General features: G+C 39.1%; 1 protein-coding gene across 2 annotated transcripts; it reads left to right on the forward strand.

The window, feature by feature from the left end:
* The first annotated feature begins 373 nt into the window (after positions 1-373).
* On the forward strand, positions 374-12850 carry LOC101161915 (plastin-3). 2 transcript variants are annotated; one of them, XM_004076501.4, is made up of 16 exons: positions 374-478; positions 4647-4751; positions 4881-5032; positions 7303-7432; positions 7667-7799; positions 8300-8381; positions 8459-8624; positions 8712-8854; positions 10228-10323; positions 10419-10614; positions 10721-10799; positions 10886-11003; positions 11088-11218; positions 11368-11491; positions 11578-11702; positions 11784-12850. In XM_004076501.4, exons 2-16 carry the CDS (start codon positions 4691-4693, stop codon positions 11914-11916), a joined length of 1869 nt encoding a protein of 622 aa, XP_004076549.1. In that variant the 5' UTR covers positions 374-478; positions 4647-4690; the 3' UTR covers positions 11917-12850. The 2 variants fall into 2 exon arrangements, with proteins under 2 accessions (XP_004076549.1, XP_011481938.1); XM_011483636.3 differs by lacking the exon at positions 374-478 and adding an exon at positions 511-598.
* Positions 12851-17208: the final 4358 nt, after the last annotated feature.

The raw sequence follows: 17208 nt of genomic DNA on the forward strand, positions 1-17208 counted from the left end.
TTCTATAATGACTCAACATGTAATCAAGCAATCACAGAAAACACATGGATGAAATTAAGTTTTACAATCATTTTCGCAAAACAAAAAATAAGCTACCACTGAGAAAATATTAAAATAAATTCTGATGAACTTTATAAAACAGTTTAATTTAAATTCACCACAGCTTAGATAAAGTTTATTATTGTTTTATAACATCTTGACCTTTTACATTTCATATGTTTGCTTTTTCTAATATAATTGTTATTTTTATTTTGTTTTATTATTATTATTATTATTATTATTATTATTATTATTATTATTATTATTATTATTATTATTATTATTATTATTATATTTGTGACCTCATTGGCACTCCATACACCACGCCTGTCTGTGACGTCATTCGAGGGGCGGGGACACATTCCTGCCGTCCACTTTTGTCTCTACGTGGAGGAGGCAGGACTGCTGGACGCTGTCTGGAATTTCAGGCGCATCGAAAGTGAGTACATATTCCCTGGCAACTTCTTCTCCAACTGTCCCTCTCATCTACAGGCATAAACATTTACCTATTTATTCCTCTCTGACACTGCGTCCATCCCTTGTTTACTGTGTTTTAACTGTAAGTGTCAAACATTTTCCTTCTTATAAAACTTGCATGTCTCGCGCTAACGAGCTAGCTTTAGCCTAGACATCCATTGAACCGTTTGCATCTTCCCTGCCTTTAAATAGTCATAAAAATGTCTGGTGCTTGTTACTCATGTTTATTTTCTGTGATTCGAATCAAAAACTTTAAACTGCTGTGGGATAAACAACCCGTGAGGGTTGATAACATACTAGAATAGACCTAAAGAGAATCAATTTAGAAGTTGCTTTTTTTTTCTTTTTGAATGTTTTTGTCTTTGAAATATATGAAATGTGTGTTTATTTTTAAGGAAAAGTACAACAACAAAAACAGACGCCTTATTCCTACAGAGGAAATGGGAAAGGTGGAGTCTGCACTATTTTTTTGTTTCTCCTCCACACAGACTGGTGCCAAATGTAATGTTCTGTGTGTGTGTGTGTTTGGGAGGTGGATTAGTCCTTTTTCTGATGACCAAGTGTGTTTTTGTTGATACTGCTTATTGTCAGTGTGGGGCTTCTGCAAGCAGAATCGATGCCATCCTTAATGTCCATGCAAAGACTTTGTTGAGGATATAACCCCCCCAGCAACAATTGGACTGTGTAAACTTGTCTAGTCATGAAGCGATTGACCAGATTTTCTCCTCTGCAGTCCATCTGGGGCTTCATCTTCCACTTACATCTGGTCTTCCAGTTGTGGACCACTCCTGAGACGACCTTAAACACGGAAAAACCCGCATCATACTTGGGAAAACATTATGACTTAGAACAGAGTTTGTTGTGAACATAATCGCTCCGCAAAGTATATTTCTATCTGGTTTATCTCGTTCGGTGGGTGTGACAGATGTTCCTTTAGATTGGAGTGCAATATCCTTTTTGTTTCTCATCAGCATTTTGGAGATTATTGAGATCCCCCTTTTTTCTACAGAGAGGGTGTGTAGAAGTCATTTCAATTGTCGTTTATCGATTTTTTTTTTTCTCAATTAGCCAATGAATGAGTACAGCTGGTATGTGTGCTACGCGGTGTAATAGCTGGAGTAGGACTTACGTCCTCCTGCATGCATGCAGTGAATGTTTTAACTACAGACATGATGAGCAAATGTTATCAGTAAAGACAGAACTGGACAATCAGGAAAAAAAAGGCAGCTATAGTTGTGGTTTGAGTAGACCTTTGTTCACACTTGCACAAACAAACAGGTTAATCCACTCTCTGTATTGTCAGAAAAATGACCAAATGGATTTTTTTAAACATAACTTGAAAATGAAAATAATAAGTCTATTATGAAAGTGTTTTAATCAGCAAACCTTTATTGTCCTATTCTGTGAAAAGAACAACAAAACAGTCACAGTTGAGTCATCCATTCAGGTTGAGTTGTTTGCTTTTGGGGGGGAAGTCTCCATAAACAAACATGCAGAGCTTTGCTTAAATACATGTACGCCAAATTCATGCTTGAATTCCCTGGAATCCCTTTTTTGCGTGCTGTAGTATGGTTCCGTGTGACAGCATGGTATTTAACTGTATGTTTTACAACACTTTGGTGTAGTAAAGACTAAACATTAGAAGGCGTGGCTTGTTGCCTGTGGCAGAAACAAGCCAGATCAACAGTTCAAGCAAGACCTCAACCTGTCCGATGACATTTTTAAGTGGTTGTTTGCTTCATTCCCATTAACACCCTGGCTAGCACCACCCCTGTTGACTACAGTTAAGAGTTTTAATTGACAGATAACCTGTCAAGGGAAGGGTTTATTTGAATATTGCCATGGTTTTTTTTTATCCCCTCTAAAGCAGCACTTGAGCTTGCTCTTGAAATAGGGACGCACTGTGTGAACCAAAATTACCCCACTTTACCTGTCGCTACACCTTAACTGCACCTCCAAGACTAATTGCAAAGACAAGGTTGCCCATAGCTTTGGGTGACTAAGTCAGCGTCATGTGTGCAGCTGGTTGCATCAGTGAAAATGTCTTGTGTTTTTGTTGGGTGTGTTCTTATGAAGTTGACCACACTCGGGAAGCTTGCCGCCTCTATTTGTGAGACCTCGCATTTCCCATGTAACTGGGATACAAAAACTGACGGAGCAGGGCGTGTCGGGCCTTCGCAGTGAACCCAGCCGCTCGGCAGCAGCCCTCGCCTCTTAATTGGCCCCATCAAAGGCGATTGTAAAATGCATCTGTGCTGCCTTTGGCTTTGGCAATCAGCGGTGCTGTTTAGTGTGAAACTTGTGTGTGACACTGACACATTGAGGGCTTCACTAATGAAACAATAGAGCGTTGAAAGTATTGTTTTACTGCAAAGGTTTGCACCGGGGTTATTGACACAGTTTAAAGCAAACACAGGCCTCTTCTTCATTTAGGGGCCTTGATGTTTGGTCAAAGTGGAGTTGTCTCCTCTCTCCACGCGCACTGACCAGCTGTCAAAGACGACAACTGTCTACCGCGCCTGCCATGCCAAACTCAATCGAGGGGCAGGATTTATTGCAGTGGTTTGTGACGGTGATTACAAACCCTCTATTCTTCTGCGCACGCAGCGATGCGGTTCGCATTTGTCTGCCGCCATCTGTGCCCTCACTCCATGTGCTTCACCCCGTCTTCTGTTTCCACTCTGCTGAGGGTGGGACTAAGGGCTGGTAAATGAGGTAATGTTTGTCTCTTATTGTAGCTGGAGCCGACATTAGCAGCCACACTTCACATCCTTTCTGGACAAAAGTTAAAAATAGCGAGTCTGGCTTAATCATTTTCCTAATGGTTTTGTCAGGAATGGGTTTGTCCTGATTTGTTCTGATTCTGAGGAGCCCTTGTTTTGTTTTTGTTTTGGTAGAAACTCCTAAACCTGATTTCTGTTTACGTCTGCTTTCCTTTTTGGTTTTTCTTTAAGGAAGTTCATTTAAGAGTATTCATGCCCATGTGTTTTTGATTCATGCTTCTGTTTTGGCTGCGAGGGTAGCTTTAGAGGAAGTGAGTCACACCTCAGATACCACTCTGCAACTTTTGAGTCTTCTTTTACCTTCTATAAATAGTTCCATTCATTGCGGCGGATGCACAGTTGCAGGAGTTTGTTAATTATCCATAAAAACATTGTAACTCCTAACAACACTGCTGGTTATAATTCATTTACTACTCGCATGTTGTGTTAAGCAACCAGTGACGGTTGTCGTCTCCATTTTTTCGCTCCGATCTCCTTCTGACATCCTGGTAAGCTAATCCTTGTTCGTTCTGACAGTTTTTCTGTCCTACTTGTTCTACTTTCTGAACTCTTTGGGCCAGAGGAATGCCATTATACCAGTTCAGCCTGAGAAAGAAAGAAAGACAGCACGCCCTGCTCACCTCCCTGAAAGAGGAGCTGCCCAGGACTTGTTGACTCCTCCACTACTTCAGGTGGACGGAAAGGAGGTCCTGAAGGAAATTCCTTATATTCAGATGGCGACTTCAGCTTAGAAAAAGTTAGGAACAAAGAGTTCTTTCTCCAAAAATGGAGTTGCTGTTGTTTTTAAGTTGGTTTTATGCACATTGGGGATTTTTTTCTTTTAATTAAAGTTTTCTAAAATTCATAGAAGCAGATTTTTCAGAACCTGTTCTTGGTCAGTTTTTATTGAAGTTACAATACAATGTTTAACTTTAACGTTTATATAAATTGATAAAAATATTTGAAGTTGTCACATGTTTGCGATTTAGGTTGTTGGTTTTGGGAATTCTTTACACAGCGGCCTTGTTGTTGTTTTTACATTGGAGCTAACAGGAAATGACTTTGATTAGGAAAAAGAGCCAAACTGAACGGTTGATGTTATCAGCCTAATGGGAAAACGAAGCATGTTTTACAAACCTGACCGAGGAGGGGTAGTGAGTTTAGTTCCACCTGAAGAGAAAATGAGAGTTTGCTTTTGAACAGAAAGCACATTCTTAACTGTGGCGGAGGTGGTGGGGATTTTGGAGGAGGCTGCTGCCTCGTAGAATTGCTTCTGTGATTAAAAGAGGCTGACAAAATAATGGACTTCAACTCAACTTATTGGTATTTTTTATTTTTTTTAAAAACATGTTGATTGTCTCTTCACAGTCGCACGTTTTTCTGACTGACCACATCAGGTCAATCACAGAAAAATGTCTGCCAGAATAACAAAAGAGGAAGAGGAGGAGATGAGGGAGATCTTTGGAAAAATTGGTAAGTGAAAGCCCCTCATGAGTCAGTATTTTCATGAGTGCATCAGTTCAGGTCTGGTATTTCACTTGAAGTTGTTTTTAGTTTGATAATGTGTCTGGGCTTTCTCCCCCTCTGCGTCTGTTTCCACAGATCTCGACAGCAACGGGTTTATCTCCGATTATGAACTCTCCGAGCTTCTCAAAGAGGCCGGCCACCCCCTGCCTGGGTACAGGGTCCGAGAGATCCTCCAGGAACTGGACCGCAACAAGGACAATCAGATCAGCTTTGATGAATTTTTGGCGGTGCGTTAAGCGACACTCCACTTCTTCTCCGGTCTTATCTGCTTTGCCTAAAAGCTTGTGCAGGACCTCTATGCAAAATGCTCTTAACTGTGCCATTATTTCTTTGTTGGAGGTGATGAAGGAGCAGGAATTTACTGGCCACTTGAACAGGCATACCTCATGAGTAAAAAATGTTAGATAAACAGGGCGAGCCAAAATGTTGTGCCTCGTGCGACATATTTGTGCGCCAAACACTTCCTGGTTGTGAATTCTTGTACAACAAACTAGGGTTCATGATTACATTACTGTCATTATTGTTGTGTTCTGATCAAACCCGTTTCCTAAAATATGTGGGACTGAGACGGGTTCAGTTTGGCTGAAACCCTTCTTCTGCCCAAACTGGCAGATCTGAATGGAAATCTTTATCATCAGCACAGTGTCATGATTGTCTGTCTGCAGTTACTTCTCACACAAAGAAATGCAAGTTAGCATCCCGTGCTTGTATGCGTTTGTGCTTATGCGTGTTAAAAAACTGCAGCTGCTCTTTAAGCAAATTGCCCATATCCAGGCTGAATAGTTCATTGTGGTCACACCAAAGCCTCCTGGGCTGAGGTCACCGATGAAATAGATAACCTCAGCCACAGGAAGTATCATACAAATTACCATACAATGCATATTATGAAGGCACAGCTTTACTGCTCTCTTTAAAGATAACACACACATTTCAGATCGGGCCTCGGTGTGTTGTTGAGACTGATTTAATCCGAGGATCTTTTAAAAGATATCCAAAGAAGCGGTTTTTCGGTTACTGTAAGTTTTAATGGTACTCTGACTGTAATTCTGAGATTATACATTCAGTGATTCTGCAGTTAAAAGGCTGTCACAACCTCATAACCCTTTGGCGAAACTAGAATACAATATAAGTGGATGTTGGCTTTACAAACCAACAAATGGTTGATCTGGTGGTCAGATGGTACGCTTCTCCTCAGTTTTATTGCCTCAAAAATGTTCATTTTTTGTAGCACTGCAGCAGTCCAGCCACCATTTGACATGTTTAGCCTTATAACCATTTGCTGTGCCTGAGGAAATTCAAATTGATTTCCAAAAGTCATGAATACGGAGACAGTTTAAAACAGTAAGATTGCCTACGTCAGCACCGTCTGCTATGCAATTTTCCCGCTGTGACACCAATTATCCATGAGTATATTGAGAGCGTATACCCACAATTTCCACCCACAGCTTTTGCACCTTTGCACCTTTTTTTTTTCTTCTTTTGCATGTCCAAGTCAGACATTCCTAAATTTGTAAACTTGACTTTTCAGTATTGTTTCAATTTAATATTGCCCCCTGTTGATGGAGCGTCTTTTTTTGTCCCTATTTAGTGTTTTATTTGTAGCCTTTGCCTCAACACTGCAGTAGAAGAAATGGATCCATTAGCCTCATTTTTTTAGTTGCATGTTCCTGAGAAATTCCAGTGGAAAACATCTACTGGAAATCTAGGAAAAAAGGAAGAAACACATTTACATTGTAAATGAAGTATGTTTTATGCATAATTTATCATTTTTAATATATTTGTATGTATTATAACCATCAGGAATATCTTGACTGTGGGACAATTAAAGGCATTATTTGATTAGTATTCGAAGCACGCAGTCTTTCTGAAAATTTGGATACACCCCTGCTAATTCTGAATAAATGCGTGTGTGCAACCTTTTTGCATGTAGCTACTGTAAAAACCTGCTTATTCATTTTTATGGCAGACGAAATTTTACATCCCATACCCACAGGAAAAAGCAGTGAATGAATCTATTTGTGTATATTAGCGTATTGTGTCATTTAATAGTACAAGAGCAGTTTTGTGGTGGAACACTAATATTATAACTATTGCTTCTGATTATATCCAGTTATATGTAACTGAGAATAACATTTTGTTTTGGGATACACAACTTTTGTATTGGTGTGAAGGAAATTGGTCAACACAAAGCAAAGCTCATGTTATTAGAGGTAAGAATTAAACCAAATAAAAGTTTTGATGCTGGAAATTTTCTGATGACAAATATTTTTTAACCATAGAAATGAAGATTATAGGTTGGTTGTCTTTAATCATCTGTTTTCAAAAAAAGATAATAACTCAAAAAAATTAACTGTATTAACCCAAATTAATAATTTAAAAAGCTTTCCTGGGCATTGTCATAAATGCAATGGCTGTCACTTACATAGACATTAGCCCTAAATATAACTGCTTTTTGAATTGTATTGACATATATTCTCTTTTTTATTTTTGATCCTAGATCGTCAAGGAGCTGAGGGGCAGTCAAGTGGCCAAAACCTTTCGAAAGGCCATCAACAGAAAAGAGGGCATCCTGGCGATTGGAGGAACGTCTGAGTTGTCAAGTGTTGGCACACAACATTCATTTTCAGGTGTGTGTTGCTGGCTCTGTTTGTGTTGCTGTCTTTTGTATACAAAACCAACATGGACTTTGTAACAGTAACGTTCCATTCAGTAATACTGTCCTGATCTCTGTGGGGGAAAATAAATTGTTGTCTGAGAAAAAAGCCACAGTCATTGTTCCCCACTTTATGTTTAGAGTTGTTTATGAGACTTCAAATAGTTTTCTCTTTAATTCTCGCTCTTGTGTGCGTAAATCCTTCCAGAGGAGGAACGATTCGCTTTTGTGAACTGGATCAACACTGCGCTGGAAAAAGACCCAGACTGTCAGCATGTCCTGCCCATGAACCCCAACACAGATTCTCTCTTCACGTCTGTGGGAGACGGCATAGTGCTTTGGTGAGAACAACTGTTGACTTTGCTTGTTCTTTATCTGAAATGACATAACACAACTCTCCTTGCATTTACATTAGCAGTAAAATTTTAGATGCAAATATGATCCTATGCAGAGGAAGCAGAACATTGAGATCTCCATATCTTGTTGCTAAAGTAAAATAGAAGTAGTTCTCCTAGAAAAACATTTCCGTAAATTAAAATTTTCCAAAAATGTTAATCCTAAAGTAGCAACAAGAAAAACTTGTGTTCTTTTATCCAAAGTATGAATGAACACATTGACAAAATCTCTTATTTCTAAATATGGCTGTTTCATATATGGATGTTTTATAACTATTTCTAGTTTTGTTTATTAATGTAAATGGAAAAATAAATAAAGTATACATAGCTTTACTATTACTTGCATTAGTGGTATTTTCACCACATTTCTTTGATGGCGTCATTATTGGAATCGAGACACGGCAAAAAGAATGAATCTATTTAAATAAATACTTTGTTTGATTCAGCAAAATGATCAACCTGTCAGCACCAGATACCATTGATGAGAGGACCATTAACAAGAAGAAGCTGACACCGTTCACAATACAGGTCAGTTCAAAGCATTTTTTTATTATTAAGCTATGTGTTTCTGCTCCATCACCCATCAGTTTTATTTCACGCTACAGGAGAATCTGAATCTGGCCCTAAACTCTGCGTCTGCCATCGGCTGCCATGTGGTGAACATTGGTGCTTTAGATCTGAAGGAAGGGAAGCCCCATCTGGTGCTGGGCCTGCTGTGGCAGATCATTAAGATCGGCCTGTTTGCTGACATTGAGCTCAGCAGAAATGAAGGTGCAGTGTGTGTGTTTTCAAACAAGTCAGTCAGGCTCACTGGTCCTCTTTAGAGTAGGTGAACTGATGGTTAATTCTCCTCTGCAGCCCTGGCGGCATTACTGAGAGACGGAGAAACTCTAGAGGACCTGATGAAACTGTCTCCAGAGGAGCTGCTGCTTCGCTGGGCAAACTACCATCTGGAAAACGCCGGCTACAAGAAGATCAACAACTTCAGCTCAGACATCAAGGTGGGTCTACTTCCTCCTGCTCACTTTGCATCTTCAAACACGGCAACATGATTGAAAAACCTTTGGGCTTTTTAGCCAGAATCAAGAAAAATCGTTCTTGAAGGGGGCATATTTTAATTCCTTGCATTTAAACAGCTGCTGAGTCCACGTACAGTGTCTGTGGGGTCAGGTAGTCCATGTTCATGTTTCACAACCTCACCCAAATCTGCTCTGAAAATAGAAACAAGTGGCAAACATTCATTGACCCACATTCAGATGTGTGTTTTTGGGTTCAACTGATGAGCGTTTATTTGGCAAAGTATCCTTTACTGAGGAAGTTGAGAGAAGTAAAAGCAGTCATCATGTCTAATGTGGTGCTAGTTTCACCTCATAAAAGCAGGCCATTTTACAACGCTGATCATTATTTCTGTCTTTCTCTCGTCTTCTCAAAGAAACCAAATGCTTTTGGGTTTTTTTTCTTTGCTTTATGCTTTTGTTAGGTTCTGCTTATAGGAATTCAATGAGTGAACTGATTCTGACTTCAAAGAACACAAAATCAAAGAATTCTGCAAAGACGATTGATGAACAGAGTGACTTCCACATGAGCTGATGTTTTTCACAAACTTGTCCTCTTTGTCATTAAGACGTTCACATCAACAGCAAATTTGTCTTTGTTTTTGATATCTGTCTTTTGGCCTGATTACAATAAAGTTTTTGGCCCATCATAATTGCCCTTTCTTTTTCTTTTCTTTTTTCTTTTTTGACTTGTGCTCAGCACATTAACCCCACCCAATCCAAAAGTTTAACCAATCTCGGCAGTTCTTGCTGATTATTAGTGAAAAGGGTCAAAATTAACTCACATTTTCTTTAGCTGCAGTGAAATACAGAAGCAAATTTGTAATTTTTGGGACAGTCTGAACCAGCTAATACCGGTACCAAACCTTTCAAAGTAAAAGAAAGGTGTAGGTGCCTTCTTAGACCCTAAATATGGAGAAAATGTTGTAGTTTGTCACGTATGAAGAATTTAGCTGGAATCTTAAAAGTAACATTGGTGTGCAGCCACTCTGAAGGTTATCAGCAGAACTGCTAAACTTTTGACCACTGATTTTCAGATGACTGATGATTTTTGACATTTTTCCCCATTGCATAAATTAGTTATAAAAGCAAATATGTTCTTTGATGTTTCTCTAAAAAATGAAAAGTTCTAGATACTCTATAGTGGATAGGTTTTGTTGCATTGTACAGTATTTGTATTTTGTTTCTTTACATAAAAGGAGATTTTAGTTCTGGCCATAACTGAACTGTACATCAGGTACACAGACCTCTTTCTACTTATCAGAGCTCAGCCCATTGGTGCAAACTTATGCATTTGCTTGTTTTTTTTTTTTCTCCAGGACTCCAAAGCCTATTTCCACCTTCTAAATCAAATCTCTCCAAAAGGCAAAGACGAGGGCCAGCCATGCATCGACATCAACATGGCAGGCTTCAACGTAAGCTCTGGCGTCTGGCGCCCTGAACATGTGGTAGCAGCTGTGTCGCTCCTCTTCACTCGAGCATGTGTGTTCTGTCTGTGTGTGCCGCTCAGGAGAAAGATGACTTGAAGAGGGCAGAAGCCATGCTGCAGCAGGCCGACAGGCTTGGCTGTCGACAGTTTGTCACCCCAACTGACGTCGTCAACGGAAACCCCAAACTCAACCTCGCTTTTGTGGCCAATTTGTTTAACAAATACCCAGCTCTGACCAAACCTGAGAACCAGGACATTGACTGGGGACTGTTGGAGGGTGGGTGTTCCAAACTATCTCTTACTGGGGTTTTGGTTCATTTTTACCTGTACTGTTCAAAATGAAGGTCTCTAAACTCTAAATCCCACAATCCTCTCCTGCGTAGGTGAGACAAGAGAAGAAAGGACATTTAGAAACTGGATGAACTCCTTGGGCGTGAACCCCCACGTCAACCATCTGTATGGGTATGTATTCCAAAACTTAATTCTCAAACACATTTCCCATGATTCATGTTAAAAAGCTTCACTCTAAATGTTCACTGTTCTTTCAGAGACCTGCAGGACGCCCTGGTCATCCTTCAACTTTATGAGAAGATTAAAATTCCTGTTGACTGGAACAACAAGGTCAACAAGCCGCCTTATCCCAAACTGGGAACAAACATGAAGAAGGTAGACTAGATTCTTGTTATCGTTCCTAACTAGAGCAAAACATGTTTGCCATTTTTATGATACATCTTATTTTGTTACTTAAAGTTGGAGAATTGCAACTATGCAGTGGAACTGGGCAGATCAGCGAAGTTCTCTCTCGTTGGCATTGGCGGGCAGGACCTGAACGATGGCAACCCTACTCTGACTCTGGCAGTAGTGTGGCAGCTGATGAGGAGGTAAAACATTGTTGTAACAGCATTCGTTAGCAGGCAAATTAAATGGCAACACGTTTAATGACAATGCCATTATAATAAGTATGTATGAACTAGTGTTGGCTTTCTATAGCCACATTCATGTTAAACGTGTTGTATGTTTACTCCTGTAGATACACATTGAATGTACTTGAGGACCTTGGTGATGGAGACAAAGTAAACGATGACATCATTGTAAAGTGGGTGAACAAAACTTTGGCTGACGCTGAAAAATCAACTAAGATTTCAAGTTTTAAGGTCAGTAGGCCACTCCACTTTTTTGGAGGGGGAGGGCTGTTGGAGAAACAAACTAACCTTTAAGCTTCTGCCTATTCACTGGTCAGGACAAGGAGATCAGCACCAGCTTGTCAGTTTTGGAACTGATAGACGCCATTCAGCCTGGAAGCGTCAACTACGAGCTGATAAAGACCAGCAGCCTTTCTGATGCCGACAAGTTAGAAAATGCCAAGTAAGAGTTCATTGAAATTTGTTGTGTGGCTGTCATTTAATAGCAGTTTTTTATTTTGAGATTTTTTATTGGTTTGTTTAGATACGCCATCTCCATGGCAAGAAAGATTGGAGCCCGCGTCTATGCACTTCCAGAGGACCTTGTGGAAGTCAAGCCAAAAATGGTGATGACGGTCTTCGCCTGCTTGATGGGTCGAGGAATGAAGCGCGTCTAGACAGCCCGCCTTCATTGATGTGGCACTTAAAAGTTTGGGAGCGCTCCCTCGAATGAAGGAATAAAAAAATCTGTTTTTCTTGTCTTGAATGAGTCAAACACGTACATGTGCCCCCACCTGATTTGGTTAACAAAGGAATTTTTCCAGAAGGATTATGTGCTCTCCTCTTAATGAAGTCAAAACTACAACATTACAATCTCTAAAGAGATGGCCCTCATCAACTTTTTACTCTCTATGCAGAACTCTTTATGTACTAGAATGCTGTTTTTTTAGAGCAAGTATGCATATCTCCAGCTGCAAGGTTGTTTACATATTTTTACTCAGACTGATAAATTAATTATCGCCTTGACTAAGCAAAGCACATTCCTGAATACCTGAATCTATGTCTGAGAATGCCAGAAACGGGGATGAAGAGGCTGAATGTTTAGGTGAAGCATATCTCAAATAAAAATATCTGAACATCTCTTAAGAACTTTTCTTAACTGGCACCATATATATCTACATATGGGTATAAGGAAGCCATAAGGTCAAATATTGCTGGTGACCAGTGCAATGTGCCGTCTGTATTCTCATACTTGTGTTTTGATTGTCTCTTGGGATTAACATCGAATGCTCTGTAAATGCCACCTTTGAGAATGTTAGTGTTGTGTTGGCCATCTTTTTTCATTTTCAGGGTCTTTTTTTTTTTTTTTTGTTGGATGAGAAGCGGGCGACCACGTTTTCCTAGCTTCTGCTGTGCCTTTTAGTCTCAAAGACCACTTGTACTTTGAGGTTGTTTTTCTCTTCCTTTCCATTTGTCACAGTACCAAGTATAAACCTTTCATTCCAAGTAGCTCAAGTTATATTTTTTGACAGTGATCAAATATTTGGTCTTTTGCTCATGTCTAGTCTTAAGTGCTTATCAAAATAAAATAAATATAACTTTGAAAACAGTTTACAAGTTTTTAGGTGTTCTGTTGGGAGTCATTTGTTGTTTCAAAGCTAAAAAACAAATAATTCAAATCAAATATCTATTCAAAGAATAAATGATCACAGTAGCAGATTTGTAACTAGCTATCAGGTACAGCCACTTAGATTTTTCTGTTTTTTTAACAAAAAAAGTGGCGACAGTGGCTCAGGTGGTTGAGCGGGTCGTCCAATGATCGAAGGGTTGGCGGTTCGATCCCCGCTCCCACCAGCCAAAATGTCATTGTGTCCTTGGGCAAGACACTTCACCCTCCTTGCCTCCAGTGTGGCTCCACTGGTGTGTGAATGTGGATGAATGATCCCGGTGATGGTCAGAGGGGCCGTAGGCGCGAAATGGCAGCCACGCCTCTGTCAGTCTGCCCCAGGGCAGCTGTGGCTACAACCGTAGCTTACCATCACCAAGTATGAATGAAGAGTGAATGAATAATGGACACAATGTAAGCGCTTTGGGTGTCTTGAAAAGCGCAGATAAATCCAATCCATTATTATTATTAAAAAATAAACAAACTGCATCCACTGCAGCGTTACATTTTCTTTTGAAATGAAAATACACTTTACTCCCTTATTGTCAAAAACAAACACGAAACATTTTGAAATGTGGTGCAATTTCTTTTCAGCAACACATGCATGACCAGGGAAAGGGGAATTTGACCAGGTGAATGTGAGGACAATGGACTCCACCATGCTGCCCTCCTGTGGATGACCTAACTGAATGCAGTGTAAGATTTGTTCAGGCTTTAGAATGTCATCACAGAAAAAATCTAAAAAAAAGTCTTTACAAAATGTAACTCACAAATACACTAAATAATTGTGGTATATGCACAATGTTATTCAAAAGTTCAAATATGCCACATATGGCCCCTTAAAATAAACTGCCATAACAACCCTTTCAGCTGTTAGAGTTCAAACGTCTGAAGCAAAACAACTGATGTTAGTAAAAAGACATTTGTTTTCACAAAGAGAACAGAAAATGTCAAAACTAAATCAGGTTTATCTTATAATCAGATGTGCTCAATGATGCATTTATTGGTTCTAGTTCTGCAAAGAACCTTCCCAAAATATGTCAGAAAAAGATCATCATTACAAGGTTTTATATTTTTCAAAGCCATCATTCAGATCGACCAATTCTATGTAAAACAATTTTAAAGTATTTAACCCTTGTGCTATCCTAGGCACTTTAACATTTGGAGTAGGGTCATCTAGACCCACTAGACAGTGCGCTGAACCTTTTTTCTTTGATGATTTGTGATGTTCACTGGTGTCCATGGATTACATGAAATCTTTCCACCTTTATCCACCTTTGTCATGGTAGGGAGAACACGTCAATGGTCATCTTGACCCCATAGGATAGCACAAGGGTTAAGCAGAAAATCTAGATCAAATATACAATGACACTAATAACAAAATAAGGGCCTCAATAAAGTTTATCAACAAAAGAATGTAGTTTTATGTTGTTACCATATCTTTTACTTCTTCTCCTGTCTCTTATCAGGTTCTGTTGCCACTCTTCCCTTTTTGTCATCATACATTCCTGCTCTAGTTTTACAGTGCACACTGTGTTTGATCATCTGTCAGGCGCAGGAGGGTCTAAGGGCAGGGATGCCCAGTTTAGTTTAGTCTGCTTAGTTAGTTAAGTTTAGTATTTTCCTATTAAATTCTATGTATTCATGATCCTTTTGATTTTATGTTTATTTTACAATTACCGGTACGAAGCCCATCGAGACGAGTGTAGTTCTGAATTTGGGCTGTACAAATAAAATTGAATTTAAAAATTGAATCTGTACCTTTTTGGTGGTACCAGAGCTATTTTTGAACAGTAGTGCAGCAGGGACATCAGTGACAGGTTGCAGTTTCCCGTTCACTGGTCGGAATCTCATTTGCATTTGAAGTCTTGCCAGTTTCAGTCTCACTACTCATCTAGTTTTTCATGTTCTGGCTCAACAGCAAATGTAAGTGCTTTTAAAGCTCCACTGATGTGTGAATTAAATGTTTTTATGTTTCAGCATGTTTACAACATAAGCTACAAAAAAGAAGTTTCAATCAATTGTGGTAGAAATAAAAGTATAAGATATTTCAAATACAAAAAAATAATTCATCAGCAGTCATAAAAGTCTAATAAGGAGCCATAATGCAATAATGACATATACTGTCCAAATGAAAGAGTATTTAGCATTTTTTTTTCCGTTTTTGAACTTGTTTTACTGTCTTCTGGTCTTGACCCTATCATGTCACAAACGTTATCTTAAAATTTTCACTCAAACTCATATTTATTAGATATAACAATCTTTAAAAAAGCTACATATCTAATGCTGCAAAGCAAGCCCAAATCATGACAATAACACCACCAGGCTTCATGCTATTACTGTTTTTACTTTATTTTTTTAATCAGAACAGACACACATACACAAAAAAAATACTTCCAAAAGATTTCTTGCTCACATGAGTGACCTTAAGGGAACTGGTAACCCAGGAATGGAAAGCATTTGCTTTTTTATCTTACAGCCTTAACGCGTATGCCTTTGATATTTAGTATTCGTCAGAGAGCTACGGGGCCCACACGTTATCTACCGTATCTATTAATATGGTTTACTTTAGTTTTATGGAGTTCAAATATTTTCTTAGCCTAAAATCAGACAACTAAGTCAACTCAGCCCCCATAACCCTTTAAACCCACACATTTTCTTCAACATGTCAATTGGTAAAAAAGATTGTCCTCTATCTTTTAAAGGAATTTAAAATCTAAACCTGAGCATCAACACATTAGCAAACAAGTCATGTGCAATATAACATGGTGCTGTTTCCCACTATTATGTCATGCTGTGCAGGAGTAAGGCACTGACTGTGGACTTTTCCCTGTAGACTTCTCCATCTAAAACTGTCATGTGGACTCTTCAACCTCTTAGGACTCCACCCCTTTAAACAAAAATACTACCTGCCTCCTACTCTCATCTCAGAAGCAGGTGGACCACGTGCTCACACAGAGAGGAGCACACTATATATCCATGATAATATGTTACAAGACAAGATGTCTGTATGTTTGCAATCGGTGGTCTTTAGGATGGAGCGGCGAGGAGAAACCTGCTCCAGGTGGTCCTTTGTGATGTTACTGTGAGGATTTTTTTCTTCACACTTGCTGAATTTAAAAGGTAAGACCAGAGATGTGTCAGACAGCTGAGAGGGTTTTCTGGATTGTAAGGTATTTCCTCTCGTGCAAAATTAAAAGATGTTGCAAAAAAAAAAAGCCCCATTACATAACAGCAGTTTGACTTAAAATAATAAATGTATTTTTATATATTTAAAAAGTTCCTTCATGTCATATTTAACATGCACCTGGGAGTATTTGTTTACTTATGACTGAATTAATAGATCACTGCATGAAGACTTTCTTTGTTCTTCAGCCCAGCATCCACTGTGATGTAATGACACACTTTGGCCTTACTCAGCGTGTTGGTTTCCTAAGCAATGGAGCTCCTGCGGGAGCACTGCTGATTGGCTCACTGAGCTGCAGAGCTCAAGCCTGACTGTGCATGTGTTTTTGTTAATGATCCACCAATTAGTCACACACAGGTAACAGTTGTCCAAACAGCTTGTCATCAGTACGCACCACAGGGGTGTGTGTGTGTGTGTGTGGGGGGGGGGGGGGGGGGGGGGGCTGATTCTGATGAATAGTTTAGGAAAGAAGGCTTCAAGGATTTCCGTAAAGATGAATCACATTCCCACCTTCCAAAGTTGTTTTTTACTTAAAACAGCAAGTAATAGTGGAAAATGTGACAAAAAAACCCAAAAAGAGAAATCACAGCATTTAAAAAACAACCCGAATGTGAACAGTTCAAGAAAAAAGCCCAACACACAGAGTAAATTGTGACATCATTGGCAAAAAGATCTAGAAAGGCTCATCTGTCTTCATTTTGAGAGGCTTGTTAAAGAAAAAGAATTGTTGTTATTTGTAGACAGATTTAGTCCAAACCTTGTGCTTGGAGAGAAAAAATCACAGAAACAATGGCTATGGGTGGTACCTTCATCTAAAATATCTTGAAAAGTTAGCTCCAGAAAAGGACTACATCTGTTGCTTCAACTACTGAAGAGATGTAAACGTACTTTTGAAAGTTTTTGTCAGTATACAGATTGAAATCAAATGCTTGAAGTTTATTGTAAAATGTACTACTTACGCTTTAAGTGTAAATAAGAAAAACATCAGTTTAGTTCAAACTCAAAAGGAGAATCTGTTTCCAAAGAAAAGTTTTAAGTCAAAATGAGCCATCATTGGAACAAGGCTCACATTTATTCGTGTTCAAAACTGGATTGGGTTAGAGCCTGTTTTTATTA

This window comes from Oryzias latipes, chromosome 14 (genome assembly GCF_002234675.1).
Source record: "Oryzias latipes chromosome 14, ASM223467v1".
Classification (NCBI taxonomy): Eukaryota; Metazoa; Chordata; class Actinopteri; order Beloniformes; family Adrianichthyidae; genus Oryzias; species Oryzias latipes.

Bases quoted from the DNA above. Each gene is read 5' to 3' on its own strand.
- LOC101161915 (XM_004076501.4), top strand. From the start codon at position 4,691: ATGTCTGCCAGAATAACAAAAGAGGAAGAGGAGGAGATGAGGGAGATC. The intron at 8,625-8,711 runs GTGCAGTGTGTG...TCTCCTCTGCAG, and splicing joins TGAGCTCAGCAGAAATGAAG to CCCTGGCGGCATTACTGAGA. The intron at 11,219-11,367 runs GTAAAACATTGT...TTACTCCTGTAG, and splicing joins GTGTGGCAGCTGATGAGGAG to ATACACATTGAATGTACTTG.